This window comes from Macadamia integrifolia, unplaced genomic scaffold (assembly GCF_013358625.1).
Source record: "Macadamia integrifolia cultivar HAES 741 unplaced genomic scaffold, SCU_Mint_v3 scaffold_170A, whole genome shotgun sequence".
In the NCBI taxonomy this organism is placed as follows: Eukaryota; Viridiplantae; Streptophyta; class Magnoliopsida; order Proteales; family Proteaceae; genus Macadamia; species Macadamia integrifolia.
In genome coordinates this window covers 406583-424198 of record NW_024870628.1, presented here as the reverse complement: position 1 = coordinate 424198, position 17616 = coordinate 406583, and the positions used below count along the sequence as shown (strand labels likewise).

Here is a 17616-nt window from a genome sequence, read left to right as displayed (position 1 = left end):
GGGGGAGGTAGGTGTTGGTGTACGATATCTTATATTCCGTCGCAGTTTAATCCAGGGAGTATTGGTGCAGCACCTAGACAGGTAGGACGGCAGTCCCGCTAGCCGGTTAGCGGGCCGTGGGGGTTGCAAGGGGGCAGCCCCCCGTTGAATTTTTTATTTGAGGGCAATTGTGTACTTTCCGGATTAGGGTTTTTTCGCTATATATTTGTAGCGAGGGTTTCTTTCTCTGTAATGCAAGCAATACTGAGAGGTGTGAGGACGAGTGTTGTAACCCTATTCTCCATTGATAGTGAAGCAAGATCTCATCTCACCGAGGACGTAGGCAACCTTGCCGAACCTCGTAAAATCCGTGTGCATTGTTTGTTTTATTTTTTCCATTATCTTCTGCATCGTTTTAGGTTTACGTTTCTACAAACCCATCTCCTCAACTACCATGCCACTATGCCTGTATTGCCAACAATGACAACCAAATCTTCATCATGGGAACAACAATCTCCCCCTCTGAAGTTGTTGGCAACATCCAAAGCAGCATTTTCTCCCCCTTTGACGACAAGTACAAAGGTAGACATACAAATGCCCCTTGAAGGAAAGACTCCCCCTAAAGCACACAACCCTCTGAGAGTGAATAGAAAGATAAACAATTGTGGGAACTAAGGCACTCCCCCTGCAGCCTTGCTGTCCTGCAGGTAACACTAGCATCACTGTGCCCTATTGGGGTTAGATAACACCCAATAGTGTCCTCAACTTCTCAAAGACCTCTTTGCCCAATGGTTTAGTAAAAATGTCAGCTACTTGGTCTGTTGTTGGAATAAAATCTAGCTTCACTTCATTCAAAGAAACTTGCTCCTTTAAGAATTGGTATCTGATGTCTATATGTTTTGTCCTGGAGTGTTGAACCGGATTTTTAGAGATGTTGATGGCACTGGAATTGTCACAATTGATACTTATAGGAGCATCACACTTCAACCCCAAATCTTGTATCTGCCTTTTTATCCATAGAACCTGAGTGCAAGTAGCAGCTGCAGCTATGTACTCAGCCTCATGCTGTGGATAATGACACAGCTTCCTGCTTCTTACTGTGCCAAGCAACTAAACTTTTCCCCAGGTAGAATGCTCCACCACTTATGCTTTTTCTATCATCTATAGACCCAGCTCAGTCTGCATCAGTGTAGGCTATGAGCATGAAATCCTTAAACTTCCCATACTACAATCCAAAATCAATGGTCCCCTTCAAGTATCTAAAAATCCTCTTTACAACTAATAAGCGACTCTCCCTTGGATCTCGCTGAAATCTAGCCACCAAACATACTGCCTGAAGAATATCATGCTTGGATGCAGTAAGATACAATAAGCTTCCGATCATCAACCTATTCAAGGTTTGTTCAACAAGAGGACTGTCATCTTCCTTACTCAACTTGCACCTTGTTACTATAGGAGTCCCAACCGGCTTGCATTCATCCATATGAAATCTTTTTAGCATTTCACCTACATACTTCTATTGAGAGATAAAGATCCCAATCTTCTGCTGATGCACCTGCAACCCAATGAAATAGGAGAGTTCCCCAAGCATGGACATTTCGAACTCCCTCTGCATCAACTCAACAAACTTCTTGCAGCTCTCTTCACGAGGACCTCCAAAGATGATGTCATCCACATAAACAACCACAATAAGCTGTCCATGATCTTCAGAAAGAATATATAGGTTGCTGTCCACTACTCCCTTTTTGAATCCAAGTCGACGTAAGTAAGCATCTAGTCTTGAATACCAGGCTCTCGGTGCTTGCTTCAAGCCATATAAGGCCTTTTTTAACCTGCACACCATAGTAGCATCCTCACCCAAAATGAATCCATCTAGTTGCTCAATGTAGACTTCCTCTTCCAACAAGCCATTCAATAATGCTGACTTGACGTCCATCTGATACACCTTGAAGTCTTTGAAAGTTGCAAAAGCAAGAAACATCCCAATTGACTCCAATCTAGCCACTGGGGCAAAGGTCTCATCAAAGTCAATTCCCTTTATTTGTGCATAACCTTTACATACCAGTTTAGCCTTATTTTTGACAATCTTTCCTGTGGCATCCAATTTGTTTCTAAAAGCCCATTTAGTGCCTATCACATTCTTCTGAGCTGGTCTTGGAAGTTGGAACTAACTCCCATGTTTTATTCTTCTTTATCTGATCCAGCTCCTCATTCATAGCATTAACCCAATTCTTATCTTTAGCAGCCTCATATCCACATTTTTGGGTTCTACCTGTGATAGTAGAGAAAGTATCTGCTTAGGCTTCTTAATCTTTCTGGTTTGGATTCCAACACTAGGATCACCAATTATTTAATCCTTGGAATGATTCTTTTGGAACTTGGTGTTGCTCTTCCTTGTGTCTTTTCAACATCCAAATTATCACTCCCTTTTTCTTCCTCAGTTTCTTCTGTTTGTGTAACCTTAACAAAGTATCATCAAGACCAAAACTCTCTTCACAATTTGAAGAGTCATCATCTGAATTTGGGGTGCAATCCAAATTATCATTCCCTTTTTCTTCCTCAGTTTCTTCTTCTGTTTATGTAACCTTAACAGGAGTACCCTAGTTGTATATGAAATGCGAATTGACTCTCCTATCCAAGCTAATTCTAGTAAGGAAGCTGCATTCAATGCCATGGGAAAGTTGAAAATAACTGAAGGTAAAAGCAACTCCAGAGTTGAGGACACTATTGGGTGTTGTCTAACCCCAATAGGGCACAGTGATGCTAGTGTTACTTGCAGGACAGCATAGTTGCAGGGGGAGTGGCTTGGTTCCCACAATTGTTTATCTTTCTATTCACTCTTAGAGTGTTGTGTGCTTTAGGGGGAGTCTTTCCTTCAGGGGGCATTTGTATGTCTACCTTTGTACTTGTTGTCAAAGGGGGGAAGAAAATGTTGCTTTGGATGTTGTTCACGGTGTTGCCAACAACTCCAAAGGGGGAGATTGTTGTTTTCATGATGAAGATTTGGTTGTCATTGTTGGCAACACAGGCATAGTGGCATGGTGGTTGAAAAGATGAGTTAAACTATAGTGCATAGTACCATAAGTGCAGCAACTCTGGCCATGGGTTCTTACTGTGGAAATGAGTATAATGGTGAGAGTTTGGACAGAATTGAAAGTCTTGTCTTGGATTAGGCACATGGTGTGGAAGGTGATCTCATGCGCAAGCTTGGCCTTGGCATGGTTCTTAGTAGACTTGGTGTTGATGGCAAGTCCAATGGGACTTTTAACAAACACTTGGTGGCATGTTAATGCCTTAATTTATTTCTTGATCAATTCCTTAGTGAGTTTCTACCCATTTTATGTCCACAATATGTGTTGTGAAGTCAGATTCTCAACAGCTGTCCGATTGGTATTGTAATCCAACGGTGGATTGAGCTTTGGTATGTGAAATAATGAGAGCCATTGATCATGGTTGGTAAAGGTTGAAATTGGATGGTTTAGATCTTTTAAGATCTTTTAAATTTTGTTTTTATTGAAATTTGAGGTAAAAGGTCAAGATTGCCCTTAGTCATGACGTTTGGAATGTCACTTACTTAAATGCACCCTCACAAGTGCTTGTGAGGGTTACCTTACCGAATGGAGACATTGAAGGTCAATCTAACGGCTGGGATTAAAGCCGCGTCTGTTTTATCCGCCGCCAATGCATAGTGCTAAAAAGATTCTGTTTGGTGGGTTCTTATTGGCTGAACTTCTCTAGGGTTTTCTGGAGGCTATATAACTCCAAATTGGACGTGTAATATATTGATTTTGGGTATTTTTCAAAAAGATCAACGCATTGGGAATATTGGAAGAGCAGTCTGATGCACGAGTGTGCACAGAAATCGAGGTAGATGCGATTCTTCTCTGTTTTGGGCATTGTTTTGGTTGAGGAGTCATTGGAGATTGTTCTTTATGCTATGGTGATGATTTTTTGATCTTTTATGTGCAGAGGAGTCCACTTGGCGATGCCCAAGTGAGGTTTGAATCCCTTGTTATCTCTATTTACATGTTCTTGTTCTTCATTGAATAGAGATAGGAATTTGGGTAGGGTTTTCTTGTAAGTTGCTGTGGGCATGTTACATGTTTGATTAAATGCCACAGTCAATCTGGGTTTAACTTTTGGGTAGTATTTTATCCAAATTTTCCATTGATTTACTCCTTGGTCTGGGGGAAGGTAAAGATACAGACAGGTGATAAGACCTCAGGTTGTGAGGCACTTGTAAAACCCAGTGAGGGTTCATCAGTGAGGTGATAGTGAGATTGCCCAGTGAGGGCACTCCGTGGACTAGGCACACGGCTAAACCATGTAAATATTTGTATTTATTTTTCTTTGGTTAGAAGTACTTTGCTAGCAAGGTGGTTGAGTACATTTGGCAGACTCCTTTCCATTGATTGGGAAGAGGAGTGAATGTGCTTGTGATTAAAATAACACAGGTTAATCGGCAAAATTTTAAGGGACACTGATTCACCCCCCTCTCAGTGACTATCTGGGAACTCCATCATTATTGTAAAAACTCATAATACTATATCATATAGCATTTCAAAAAGGAATCTGCATGTCCCCCAAGTTTTGATCCCACTTTTTAAGGTTTTTTGAGTTTAACACCCTGATTACACATTCAACTCTGATACCTGCACCTGCATCGTGCTATAGTTAAATCATGGAATTATAATTCAGTAGTCCCCATTCTTGTTGCATTATCCATTTTTTTTCTTCATTTGTTAAATTGTAGTATGAATTTGAACATCTTTGCTGACCTAGTGAACTTTTCATGCTGCTTTTACATTTTGGATTCATAGAGGAGAATCATATTACTCGTGAATTAATTGTATCCTAAGTGAAGCAGTGTCAATAGACAATTCTTTTGCTTGATTTGTGGTATCTTTTGGTTCTGCTTGATGTAAATTCATTGGCCGGCTTGTTTTTTGTGCAGGTTGGGCGTCTCGAGTTTTCTTTTCTGACAATGGATCTACTGCAATTGAAATCGCTCTCAAAATGGCATTCCGCAGATTCTCCCTCGATCATGGAATACTTTTGGATTCTCATAACGCGAACATGGTTGGAAGGTGTCCTGAATTGAAGGTTTGCACCTCTAACTTGAGTCTAAATTCTTTCTCAGTTATTAACTTTTAAATAAAATATCTTGAATTGAAATTCGTCTAATTGTTTTAAGTTTTTCATTTGATGGAATTCTTGTTATCTAAACATTTTTTGAATATAGAGAGATGGGGCTTTGATGTAGATAAGTTACTTGGGCTTATTTTATTGCAAATAAGTCTTGAGTTGTGTTATGTATGTGTTGGGTCTTTGATCCCATGGGTTTTCTTTAAAATTGGCCACTTTAATAGGCCTAAAATATGGGTAGAAGGTAGAAAAACGGGATTTTATTCATTAGTTTAATTAGTTGCTATTTAATTTAATAAAGACCCATTAGGCCATTAGTTGGTTGTAAAGTCCTATATGGACTATTAGTTTGTTAGTCCTACTCCATGTTGGAGTCATAAAGTCAAGTCCTAGTCCTATTTTGAATTCCTAGTTGTAGTAGGAGTGTCTAGTCCTATTGGGAAACTAGCTTCTAGTATTAGTATGATTGTAAACTTCCCTTCTATGAATAGAGAGGTATGTACCATTATTGGATAGATTTGAATGAAAGAAAATTTGCATTTATGAAAGAAAGTTTGCAACTAAATGCTTAGAGCAGTTGAGATAGCTGTGGGTGAGAAGCCCAGGTTGAGATAGCCACTTCCTTTATTCTCTTTAACCTTCTCAACCCCCCATTTGTTTTATTCTTCTTTCTTATTTTATTTACTATAACATTTAAGAGGTATAGTTCAGATTTTGATAAAAGTCTCCAGAAATCATAACCGATCAACAATCCTAGTGGGAATAGGAGAGAGATCGATCTCTTCTCTTTCTCTCTTCTGTACTCTGTTCAGCCAGGTCTTCAATCAGGGTGTTCCAGGACTTATAAGGGTCCCACGATCCTTACCTAGTCACTGTTGGAAGCATTCAGTTGCTGTTCTTGAAGGTTCTTCTCAGTTTTCTCTCTTAGGTCAGAAAATCAAGAAAGCTTGTAACTTCACAACCAGCTGTCAGAATCCTCTCAACTTTGGGGGTTTTTGTACCCTCCCTAGGGACTATTTACGCCCAAGAGTGCAACTCAATCGGACTCCTACAGCCCTGGCCGCACCTCTCTCTCTCCAGCTCTATAACAGGTCTTTCTCTCTCTATCGGGTTAGGTTTTGGGCTGGTTTTGCTCCTATATGGGTATTGTATCATTGGGGATTTATTTGATGGTATTATTTCTTTGTTTCTTACTCCTATTTGTATTGTTTGGGGTGATAAACTGCAGAGTTAGTTATTTGTAATCTACTCCTGCATTAGGCTTCCCCAAATGGTTGGGATCGAATCTTGGTTTAAGTTGTGAGATAGGACTATGATTTGTATAACAAGCCCCTTTGGATTTTTCACTCAAGACATGTGTCTGTTAGAAAAAAATGTCAATACTGCTGACAAAGAGGAGGGAGAGATATGAAAGTGAGGGGGAGGTGTTGATCGACTGTTGAATGTCGGGGGGAGCCTTTGTTTTTGTTCGTTTTCCAAAAAAAGCAAATTAAATATTTTTTTAATCAACATTTGTGTTCTTTTTGTCTGGTTCACTACAAAAGAACAGAAAAAATGAACTGGTGTTGCCAATCGCTTTTTGTTCTTTCTTGTTCCAAAAGAACAGAACAGCAGAAATACTTAAAAAGAACATTGCCAAACAGACCCTTAGATAGCAGCTCCCATACTGAAAATAGCAGTCAAAATAGTTCAATTATGATTTTTTAAAAATCCGTTTATGGTGGTTTTTGGTTGAAAATGCTGGTTTAACCACGATATGTTAAACTTTTCTTTTGTATAATTTAATTTAAAACAGAAGATGTCCTTCAATAGTATTTAATTAATGAGAATTATGGGATGAAAGCTATTATTTTATCTTAGAATCTAAACAATGACATGGAATAAATTTTCAATGAGGGGAATTCACCAAGTTTTGTGAAGAAAAATGGTTCCAAAATGCTATCTTCCGAAGAGCCTTTTGAACAGCAACAAAGTCACCTCAACAACAGAAAAGGTGTAAATGGAAAATACCAAGGACAGATCCCTCCAAGGGTTTTGTTGAAGAAATTTGACTTGTGTATTTGTTTTCTTTTAAACTGATGAGTTGCAGAATGAGAGACACTTTATTAAGAAAAGAAAAAGAAAGGCTCACCTCAAAAGCAAATTCTTCCAAAGAGTCTTGTTCAAGAATTGACACTCTCGGGCTCTCAGAGGCTGTTCTAGCTATTATGAAGGAGGGAGGAAGCTTTGGTGCTTCCATGATTATCTTCAAAGATGACTTTGGCCACACAATTTGTGTTACTGAAGAAATGGCAAGCTTTGACTTACCTTTCTTTAAAAAAAATAAAAATAAATAAGAAACTTCAATGTATGAGTTCATAGGTTTCTAACAGACTACTTGTGTCTGTTGACAGATAAAATGATCCTTTTGGTTGATGATCTGACAGACTAAATTGTATGAAGGATGTAAATAATTGGTTACGTATGGGCATATGTCCGTTCTAACATCATAATAACCACAAGCTAATGTTGTTGTGCTGACTTATTTTTTCTGAGGTTGTGAAGTATTTTTCTTTGCAGAAGCAGATTTTTTTTTCGACCTCTGTAGTATCACGGTTGAGATTTCTGTAAAATTCCTGATGGATTGATGCCAATGCACTTATGCACCTGGTGATGATTGATAAATAAATTACATTATCTGGTACAGATGTTTAACTTTCTATCTTTATTTATTTTCCCAGATATAACATTCTTTTTGGATGACTACATGGGCATTGTTTCTTTTAAAAGAAATAGCATTTTGTGCACGAGGTCCCTGTGACATAAATTACAGGCCATCTCCATCTTTTGCAAAACAATTGACTACACTATTCGCTTAATTAAAAAATCTTATGGTGAGAATTATGTGCAAAGGCATCAATAGATGAAGAACAATGCCTAAAATGAATAACCAACAATCTGGAGGTCAAGGAGTATTCTTCATTCTCCTTTCAAAGAAAATATATACCAAGAATAAAGTCTGAACACTCTTTAAGCATTTCAAATGGATCTTCTGCTCCATTCACTCTATTCAGTACTCAGAAGAAGAGAAAGATTGAGGAGGGGTGGAGATTTGTGGTATTCATTTTTGGTTGTGGCAGTGGCATTATTGAACTTTTGAAACTGAGTCCTTTCCAAACTCTTTGGGTTGTTGAATCTAGACATCTTGTGGTCCTATTATTTTTGTTGCTGTAAAAATGTAATAGTGGATCAGAAGAACACTTCACAACCTGCTTTTTGCTTTGAAAGAATTAATCTAGCAGATAATTTTCTCTGGGAGGAGAAAGTCTGTGTTGATTGACATTGCTAATTAAATTTGGGATGATCTTTCTTCTACGATGGGTGATTATGTAGTAAATTTATTTCTATAAATTTTCTGTAATTAATATGTAATAAGATTATTCATTTTAAAGTTAACTCGATTGGACAGTATGAATTGAAGATCTTGCTCGGTATACTGGTGACTGTTAAAACGGGTGGGGCTAATCCTTGATTTTTCTTGTATAGGTGCTAGCTCTTAATGGATCGTACCATGGTGATACTTTGGGTGCTATGGAAGCACAAGCACCATCTTCATATACAGGCTTCCTTCAGCAACCCTGGTATGAATTCTCAAATCAATGAAGCATATGGAAATGTTTACCCATGGGAATGGCCAGATATATTCTTCGCATTAATCCTCAAAGTTGAAATAATAGTCGCTCTCTACATGAGCTGATATTCCCATTCTTTTTTGGTTTTGTTGCTCCAGAAATTTTGGTAATCAATCGCATAATTTATGGGTTTTTTATTAATTTGAGTTGCATTTGCTTCAAGTTTCTTTACATCTATTACTATTTTGTGGTCTCTTTCTCTCTTTCTCTGAAATATTGGATAGTGATAGGACAAGAACTTGGACTTTCTGTGTTCATATTTCATTGAGAGTTTAGTTACCTAAATCATCTTAAGAATAATGAACAGTAAAAAGCAAAAATTGTATTTTCGAATTTTTCATTTTCATCACATTAACTATTGGCTTTCTGCAGGTACACTGGAAGAGGCGTTTTTCTCAATCCTCCAACAGTCTTCATCGCCGGAGGGAGTTGGAAGCTTTCCATACCTGAACAGTTGCAGAGCCAAAAATTAGAACTTGATGGTAAAGTAATAATGCATATTCTCCTAGGAATCGAAAGACCTGTATTGATGCATGTGACTCTGCGATGATCCCTTGGCAAATTTTTACAGTCTTTGGCTCACGGGAGGAGTTGTTCAATAAGAGCAGAGATAATTCTGAACTTGCTAGAAGTTATTCAGCATATATATCACAGCAACTATTGCAGTTTCGAGTATCAAGTGGGTTTTCGGAGGTTGGAGCATTGATTATAGAACCAGGCAAGGAAATTGTTTTGGCTGCTGAACTTTCTTCGGCTTAATTCAAGAGTAGAAATTACATTATGCTGCATATAATTTCTATCTTTTGTGCCTAAATTTTTTCCTCTTCCTTCAGATTGTAGTTGATTTTAGTTTGTGCATCATCAATCACAGAAACTCTATATTTTTATACCTCTTGATCATAATATGTTTCCTATATGATGTCATTTCTGTATTATGTGCATGTCATGGTCCTTTTCTGTCTTTAAAGATGCATATTTGTAAAATTACCATATAGATACAAAGGGTATTGCGGTCAACACCCCAGATTTGTCCGTGGACTTGTGAGATGACCCTTGTCCATTTTTCTCATCGTGGACGAATGCTACATTGTTGAGGGAGTTGGCACCTGATACACATGCATCTCTTATTTACGTGTGCATAAGGCAGCCCTAACTCCTCTATGGACCTTTTGTTTTTCCTTTCTCCTCTATTACATTTTTAGAGGAATAGGTGGTTTAAATCTCTCTTCATGTGTTCACCATATTTGATTGTTGTGTGCCCTGAATAGAGGTTACATATTATGGCCATGTTCTTTTTGTCTATGATTGCATTTAAGTTTGGACTTTTGGTTGTGTTGAGAAATTTATCAAATTTTAGGTTGGAAATTTTCTGCAGTTATACAAGGTGCTGGTGGAATGCATATGATTGATCCACTATTTCAGCGAGTAATTGTTAAAGAATGCCGAAGTCGACAAATCCCCGTTATTTTTGATGAAGTTTTTACAGGTTTCTGGCGCCTTGGAGCTGAGGTGGGTTGCTGAAACTGCGGTTTATTGTATTTCTGTCTCATTCTTCCTCTGCTTCATTGACTGGGTATTTTTTTTCATTCCGTAGTCTGCAGCAGAACTACTTGGATGTTATCCAGATATAGCCTGCTATGCAAAGCTTATGACTGGTGGGCTTATTCCCTTGTCTGCCACTTTAGCAACAAATGCCATTTTTTATGCTTTTAAAGGAGACTCTAAGGTACTTATCCTACTTGAATGACCCAGAAAACTCTAATATGATAAAAGAATCCATTTTCACCTTTTCATTTTTTTTTATTTCTTTAGTTCATCCTCTTTACCAAAGAAGGAAAAAAAAAGTTTCTTCATCCTGTATCTTTGACATCACCATACTGTGAAACATAAACTCATCTTACTTCTGTCATTTATAAAATCAACAGGTTATTGAACCAGTTTCATTTTTAAAGTTTAGATATTTTAAGTTCAACTAAATTAGTAAATCGGTAATCCAATATAAATTTTCTCACAAATATTTCTTTGTTTGGTAATTTAGTAATATCTTATGAAATTTGAAAAAAAATTGAGTTTCTCATGAGCATTTTATGTCTTGCAAAATGTCTTTCTCTCTTGGAAATGTTATTGATATGCTTTGATATTATGAAAGAAAAGGTTTATAGCTCAAAGAAATGACTATATATATATATATATATATATGGATTTTTTGTGGTGTTTTCCTTTTCCTTGTTCTCTTTCAACATTTCCCCCAATCATGTTACATAAATCATGCATGTGGGTGTACACGCAAAGTTGATGTTAGTAATGTTACCTGGATGGAAGTAAAAGTGCTTATTTTTCAGCTTCCCTCTGATTACAGCTCATGGCCCTTTTGCATGGTCACTCATACACTGCACATGCTTTGGGGTGCACGGCAGCTGTTAAAGCCATAAGATGGTTTAAGGACCCTCTGACAAATATGAATATTACTTCCGATGGAAGGCATCTTAAAGAGGTATGTAGGGAAATTCTCTCTCTGCTATGCATGGCATGTCACAAAGTATTTCTACTAGATGCAATAGAATTAACTTATTATGGAACGTTGAACATGGTGGAATCCCCCCTGAGATTTTTTGTGCCCAATTGCGTTGACTGCATTTTCTTTACTACCCCTTCACCTAAAAAATTATGCCATTATACACAGGTCTAATAGATCAGGCAGCCATCCACTAAGCTTGATATTTGCCTTGGGGATTCCAAAGTGGGGCATTGAATAATGTGTTTTGTTGCTTCTCTATCTTTACATGTGCCATATGTATGACCAGAGAAAGGTCAAGGTGAATGTGGAACTAACGTCATGGGTCTTGCAATTATCTGGACTGGGTGCATGCCTTCAAGTGAGGGACATGTAAAAAAATTAATAGTAGCAAAATTAAGAATAATGAGATAATAAACACAAATTTGAAAAACAAAATAGGTGATGTAGGAAGGAAAAGCCAATTTTTCCCCACCTAATTTTCATTTTGCAAGGAACAAACTGACGGATGGGGCCTTGTACAAAGAGGGCCAAGAAGACAGATAGGTAGTCAAGAGCCTTTTTTTTTTTTCACGAAGATTAAGAGAGATTGAGAAGAGAGGCATAGAGAGAAGAAAGAAAGGGTAGTACACTGAACAATGGCATTGCTGTTCCTACCACTGGTGGAAAACCACAGAGAACAAGGAAGGGGAGGGGCGAAATCTGTAGAGAATTCCTGTGGAACAAGTTTCGGAGTAGCCGGAACAGGTTTGGTTCACTAACCATATAAATCAATGAAACATGGTCACACGGAGAACCAGAGTTATGGCAAACAAAGGAAACCCTGTTCCATGTTAAAAAGTAATGGGTAAGTGACCAGTTCGCAGGTAAGGAATTATGAACCAGAACTGGATATTTCTAGTAACTCGGCAAAGACATCTCTTATCTGGCCCAACTTCTGTCAAGTGACCTATTGGGGATGGATAATAACCCAGTAAGGCTTGAAAGAGATCCGATGGTCAGATTTAAAGTATCGAAGAAACCTAATTGAATTAGGAAGTTGAAGCCCACACAGAAAATAGAAATCAAACCAGAACCAGAATTAGTAACTCAGATTTGGAACCAGGATTTGGATAGTATAGTTGGGGATGATTTAGAAATTGAAATTAGAACAACAAATCAGTCTTAGAAAATTGGAGTTTTCAGAAACAGAATAGCAGTGAGTTTCTCTAAATCGATGGTAAGAGTTCTGATTTTGAAAACAGAACTGGAAACTAAAATAAACTGGAAATCAGAATGATGTAATTGAAGGGAAAGAAGATAGAAACTTGTTCACAGAATTGTACTTAGACCAAAGAGAATAGAATTAGAAACTAGCATGCAAAGGGTTGGGAAATGCAGAAGACTGACCTGATTCAATGGAAACGAAGAGAAGATATGATCACTAATCCACCTGACCTGTAGGGCTGGAAACACCACCAAATCCTTAACCCTGGAATCCCATCAGGCCTTCCGCTGAATCGCACAGCAGAACGATGCTCTGAATCTCACAGAACCAACAAGCAGAAGCTTATTTCAGAAACCAAAAATCATTGGGAGGCTGTAGCCCCTTCTCTTTATTTGTAGAACTTAGTAGGGTTCAGTCAAAGAAAAAAGTAAGGTCCGGTCAAGCTCCAAAAAGGGAAATCTGGAACCAAAGAAAAATTAGGAAACTTTTCCCCATTGTAGGCTAATGGAAAAGTCTTATTACAAGTAGCACTCCCAAAAATGGAAACTCGAAAAATAGGAACAAATTGGGACTGGAATTTATAGTAATTATTCCAGACTAAACAAGGAGCTAGATAATTTAAAAAATAAATAAATAACGGCAGCCTGTTGAAGACCCCACAATTCTGGTTTTTAAGGAGTACAAGAAACCTGAACTAAGCCATAAAAGTAACCAGAAAACTGGTCGAAACCAGAACCAGATTCGCAAGCTGTGTGCCTGGTCTGGTCTTTTTCCTGCGAGTGTACTTGAGCCGGAACATGAATCTGCATCATTGTGGGTGTTAAATGGAGAATGGGAAGGGCCAGAAAAAAACCTTGGTTGAATAGGTGGTAAAATAGATGAAAGCTTATGGGTTAACAAAGTGGAATAACAGAACAGGAAAATTATAGCCCTACTTGAGGAGATAAACTGATAAAGCTTATTCAGTCAAATTTGATTGGTATTTGACTGAATCTTGTAGAAGAGAAATCTAGGGTTATTTTAGGATTTCAACAAAATGAATCTGCTCTTTAAAATCAAGAAATCTATTATTATGGATCTAAAGAAGATTCAGCCATGGTTATTGGAGATCGTATGGCTGGCGTTGGAATTGGAATGGTTAAGTTAGGCTGTCCGAGGCCTTGGTGATGTAGTGTGTAGGGTCCTACTACATTCCAATTCAAATCCTTAAGATTGGGTAGCCATGAAACTTTAGGTTTTATCCACTAAAGCTGACAATATTTTCTTCTAGTGTGTTATTTTGCAATACTTGATGAAATATCTGAAAGTATCTACAAGATACCTTTTTTAAGTATTTTCATGGAAGCACAACACAGAAGTTGTGAGGATAAAGGTAATTCAATATGAATGAGGAACTTTTGGTGTTCTACAAGTGCGCAGTATTTTTTACAAGAATGCTCGGTTTCTTTTGTATGCGTTTAGTGGCACTAGGCATGTAGAAACAGTTAAATTTTGAAGGGATGACAGTCTCACAGCGTGGGACATAATTTCATCAAGCTTTAATTTATCCTGCTAAGGTTTTATTACTCATGATCTCTTTATTTTTTTATCATGCACAAATGCTTGCAGTTATGGGATGTGGAGCTGGTAAATCAAATATCTTCACTTCCGGAGGTGCAAAGAGTGGTGTCACTGGGGACTATTTTTGCTCTTGAGCTATGTGCCGAAGGCCATGATGCTGGGTAATATCATTCTTCCACTTATTTCTTCTATACTTGTTACAGAACTGTAATCTTGAAGATTCAATACCTAAAATGGATTCTTGCAGCTGCATCGGCTCCATAGAATATTTCCTCATATTCTTGCAGCTGAATTGGTTCTCTAGAATGTATCCTATAAATTAAGTTCACAGCAGGGACTAATTTTTGAATTAAATTGTGCATGAAGAACACCAATTTTTTGCTCACCCATGATAAGTTAACTATACCAACTCAATGTAAGCTGTTGGGCATGTGAATGGTGACTGCCATCATTATTCCATATGAAATATCTGGCATGGAGATGGTGTCATATGATGACGAGGCTTTAAAATTGCCTTTCTTTTATTAGAGCCAATAGAAGAGGTCTCTGTAATTTTTAGCAGTACCTTTGATGCAGATCAGCTTCAAGACCCTCAGAATAGGCTATCAGAGGAAGAATAAGAAGAATTTGAAGCTCTCTTGAAACACTTGACTCAGTTGTTAACTTAGTCCTTGACTCAGCTTGCATTCATCTTCAACCAGTTTAGATGGTTTTGTTCCAGGTTTCTGGTCCAGGCATAAACCAGATCGTGGACGGGCTTTAGTTAGTCCAGATCCTTTTGTTTTGTTTTGTTTTTTTTTTTTGTTTTTTTGTTTTTTTGTTTTTGTTTTTGTTTTTTGTTTTTTTGTTTTTGTTTTTCTGTTTCTTTTTTGTTTTTTATCAGAAGCAGTGGGCTCCACCCATTATTTCCAGGTCCATATTATTATATAAGTTTGTTTTTTTCAAAGCATTTCAAGTAGTCCAGTCACCAGTAGGAGTTTAGGATAGGTTGAAACTTTGTTTCAGACTTTCAGTTTCTTGTTCTGTTTTTACTTTCCTACTTAGAGAGTGAGATCTCATAACTCAACTCTATATATTGTTGCAAGAGCCATAAAGCTCCCCATCGATTTTTATTATGAATAAAGTGCGGCTTGTTGCTGTTTGTCTGTCTGACTCAGAAACTGGTTGTGAGATTCAACTACACTATTGGTGAGACTCCAATACTGCTGGTGGGATTCCAGGAAGGCCAGGTGAGAGGTCTGGTCATATCCTCTTCTTCTAAACCCCTTCTTCACTGTTTAAGCTCCATCAATCAGGTCAGTATTTATTTTTTGTTCAGCAACTCTGTTCTAATCCAAGATCTGAGATTCTATGAACCTGAGCATATATGTCCTTCAGTTTCTGGCTTGATCTCTTGGATCTGATTCTGATTGCTTACTGATCACTGCTACTGATTCCTATTCTGATTCTAGTTTGAGAGATCAGTACTCTGTTGCCAGCAAATGGTGTGATATTTAGCTTGTTTGAGTAAATTACTTATCTATTAATCTATCCAGAAGAATTGACCAAAACTTCTCTCAGATCTCCTATCCATAAACAACATTTGACCTGCTTTTGATCAGTTTGTCTACTATTTTTGGGAGTTACTCTTTTTTCTCTTTTTTTGGGATGAAATTTTTGGGAGTCACTTGTTACTAGTTTTTAGGATCTTAAGTTACTAATTCTGAAACAGGATTGGTTCTTGAGATCCAACCTTTGGAACAAGTCCGTCTTTTGAGGAGTTGATCTTAAGCATAAGACTAACCTTGGACCAGAATTTGAGCTGCATCTGTTTATTTGATCTCAAGTTAAATAACATCAAATAACAACAACTCAGCCTGATCTCAAGTTAAATTCTCTTTAAATCTGATTATTTATTTTATATTACTGCGATTCTGGAAATTATTTAAGTTTCAGATCCTAACTTCTTAGGCTTCTAGAAACCATCAACCTTGGGCCCAATGTTGGCAATCCATTAATTTTTTTTTTTTTTTCACTCAAGCCTCTATTTTAGTACACCTCAAGCCTTAATTGATTACTGAAATGTGTGCAGCTATGCGTCACTATATGCAAGTTCATTGATCCAGGAGCTCCGTGAAGATGGTGTTTATATGAGGCCTCTTGGGAATGTTATTTATCTAATGTGTGGCCCATGCACATCTCCTCATGTCTGTGATGAGCTGCTATCCAAACTTCTTGGAAGATTGCATCGGTTCAGCCAAAGAAAGGCAAAAGAATTACAAGCTTGTGAGCTATAGCAAATGTACTTGTTCTTTACACGCACACACACCAAAAAAAACAGAAGAAAAAAAAAAGGAATAGATTTTAAGATTTTCTTCTTTTAACATTTTCATATCGTCAATGCCAGTAACCGTCATCTGATAGGTTTTGGATATTTTACTGCTTTCATTTTTATGTGGTGGCAGTTTGGGAAATTTGCTGTATAAAGTTATATATTAACGTATTTCATTAGTCCATTGTTATCTTTTCGAAGGTTTCATTTTTTGTTAAATCTTGCCCCAATACCAGGCTGGCCAATCGGTCCTTACCTGTAAATTAGGTCAGATCGCTGTAATCAGTTCAACCATTTTTAGGGCAGACGGTATCAGCAGCATATTTGTATATGATGCATATTGAGTGGTTTGGTGTATCAACTGATAATTAGCTTTTACAATGTCAATTGATACGGTTCCATTCTTAATTTTTTACTAGTGAAAAAAATAAATTTTATTCATGTTTTCTTTTTGTTTTGTCAAAACATTTTTCATGTAAAATTTTCCTATGAAAAGTTGACATGGAATATTTTTCATGTTGAATTTATTGTCATCTATTTTACATGGTAAACTATTTACATAAGATGCCATTATAACAAATTTGAATTAGGCTTCTCATATTATATGGTTGTAAAAATCGTGGTAGGACCTAAAAATACATAGGAAAAAATTCCAATGGGAAGACATGACCTACCCTAGTAAATCTTTTTGGGCTCGTCTAAGGTAACATTGGTTTCAGAATTTAAAATTAGAATCATGTTTGGGTGGCCACAGGCAAGGCTATTCTGAATTAAAAAATTTTGAGAATTAGAATTTAAATCAAACAATTTTGTAGTGGTTGCTGAAATTAAGTGGGTTGACAACTCCAATTTTCTTAATACTTTATACTCATCATTATTGTGTTTTCAGTTAACCTACGAAGTCATGGAACCAAAAAATACTAAAGTAATTTGATGTCAAAATAACCTTCTAAACGACAAAAAAGACACGTTAACCACCTGCTTCTTCCTTAAAGATCAGTATCTTCAAAGAAAAAAATTTGAAGCAAAGCAGAAGAAGCAATAGTGTAACTAAATCACCATAAAGAATTGATAGACATCATAACTCCCGATGTTTCTTCTGCTCTTCTTTTTAAAAAATTTTGCCCATGGAAGTAGGTAGAACGGAAAGGAAAAGGAAAATTCTCAAAGGAGTAGAGGGCCATATCACCATGACAAATCTTACTGGAAGTGAGAAGACTTTGAGATT

General features: G+C 37.2%; 1 protein-coding gene across 2 annotated transcripts in view; it reads left to right on the top strand.

Moving 5' to 3' along the window:
• Window positions 1-16580, top strand: part of LOC122070994 (bifunctional dethiobiotin synthetase/7,8-diamino-pelargonic acid aminotransferase, mitochondrial) — a 21678-nt gene extending 5098 nt beyond the window's left edge. For both annotated transcript variants that reach the window (XM_042635259.1, XM_042635258.1), the window contains 9 exons: window positions 4934-5082; window positions 8650-8744; window positions 9168-9277; window positions 9367-9513; window positions 10171-10304; window positions 10390-10521; window positions 11155-11289; window positions 14126-14238; window positions 16149-16580. In XM_042635259.1, the coding sequence (XP_042491193.1) occupies window positions 4934-5082; window positions 8650-8744; window positions 9168-9277; window positions 9367-9513; window positions 10171-10304; window positions 10390-10521; window positions 11155-11289; window positions 14126-14238; window positions 16149-16353 (1220 nt within the window). In that variant the 3' untranslated portion in view covers window positions 16354-16580. The remainder of the gene's footprint in view (window positions 1-4933; window positions 5083-8649; window positions 8745-9167; window positions 9278-9366; window positions 9514-10170; window positions 10305-10389; window positions 10522-11154; window positions 11290-14125; window positions 14239-16148) is intronic.
• The last annotated feature ends 1036 nt before the right edge of the window (window positions 16581-17616 follow it).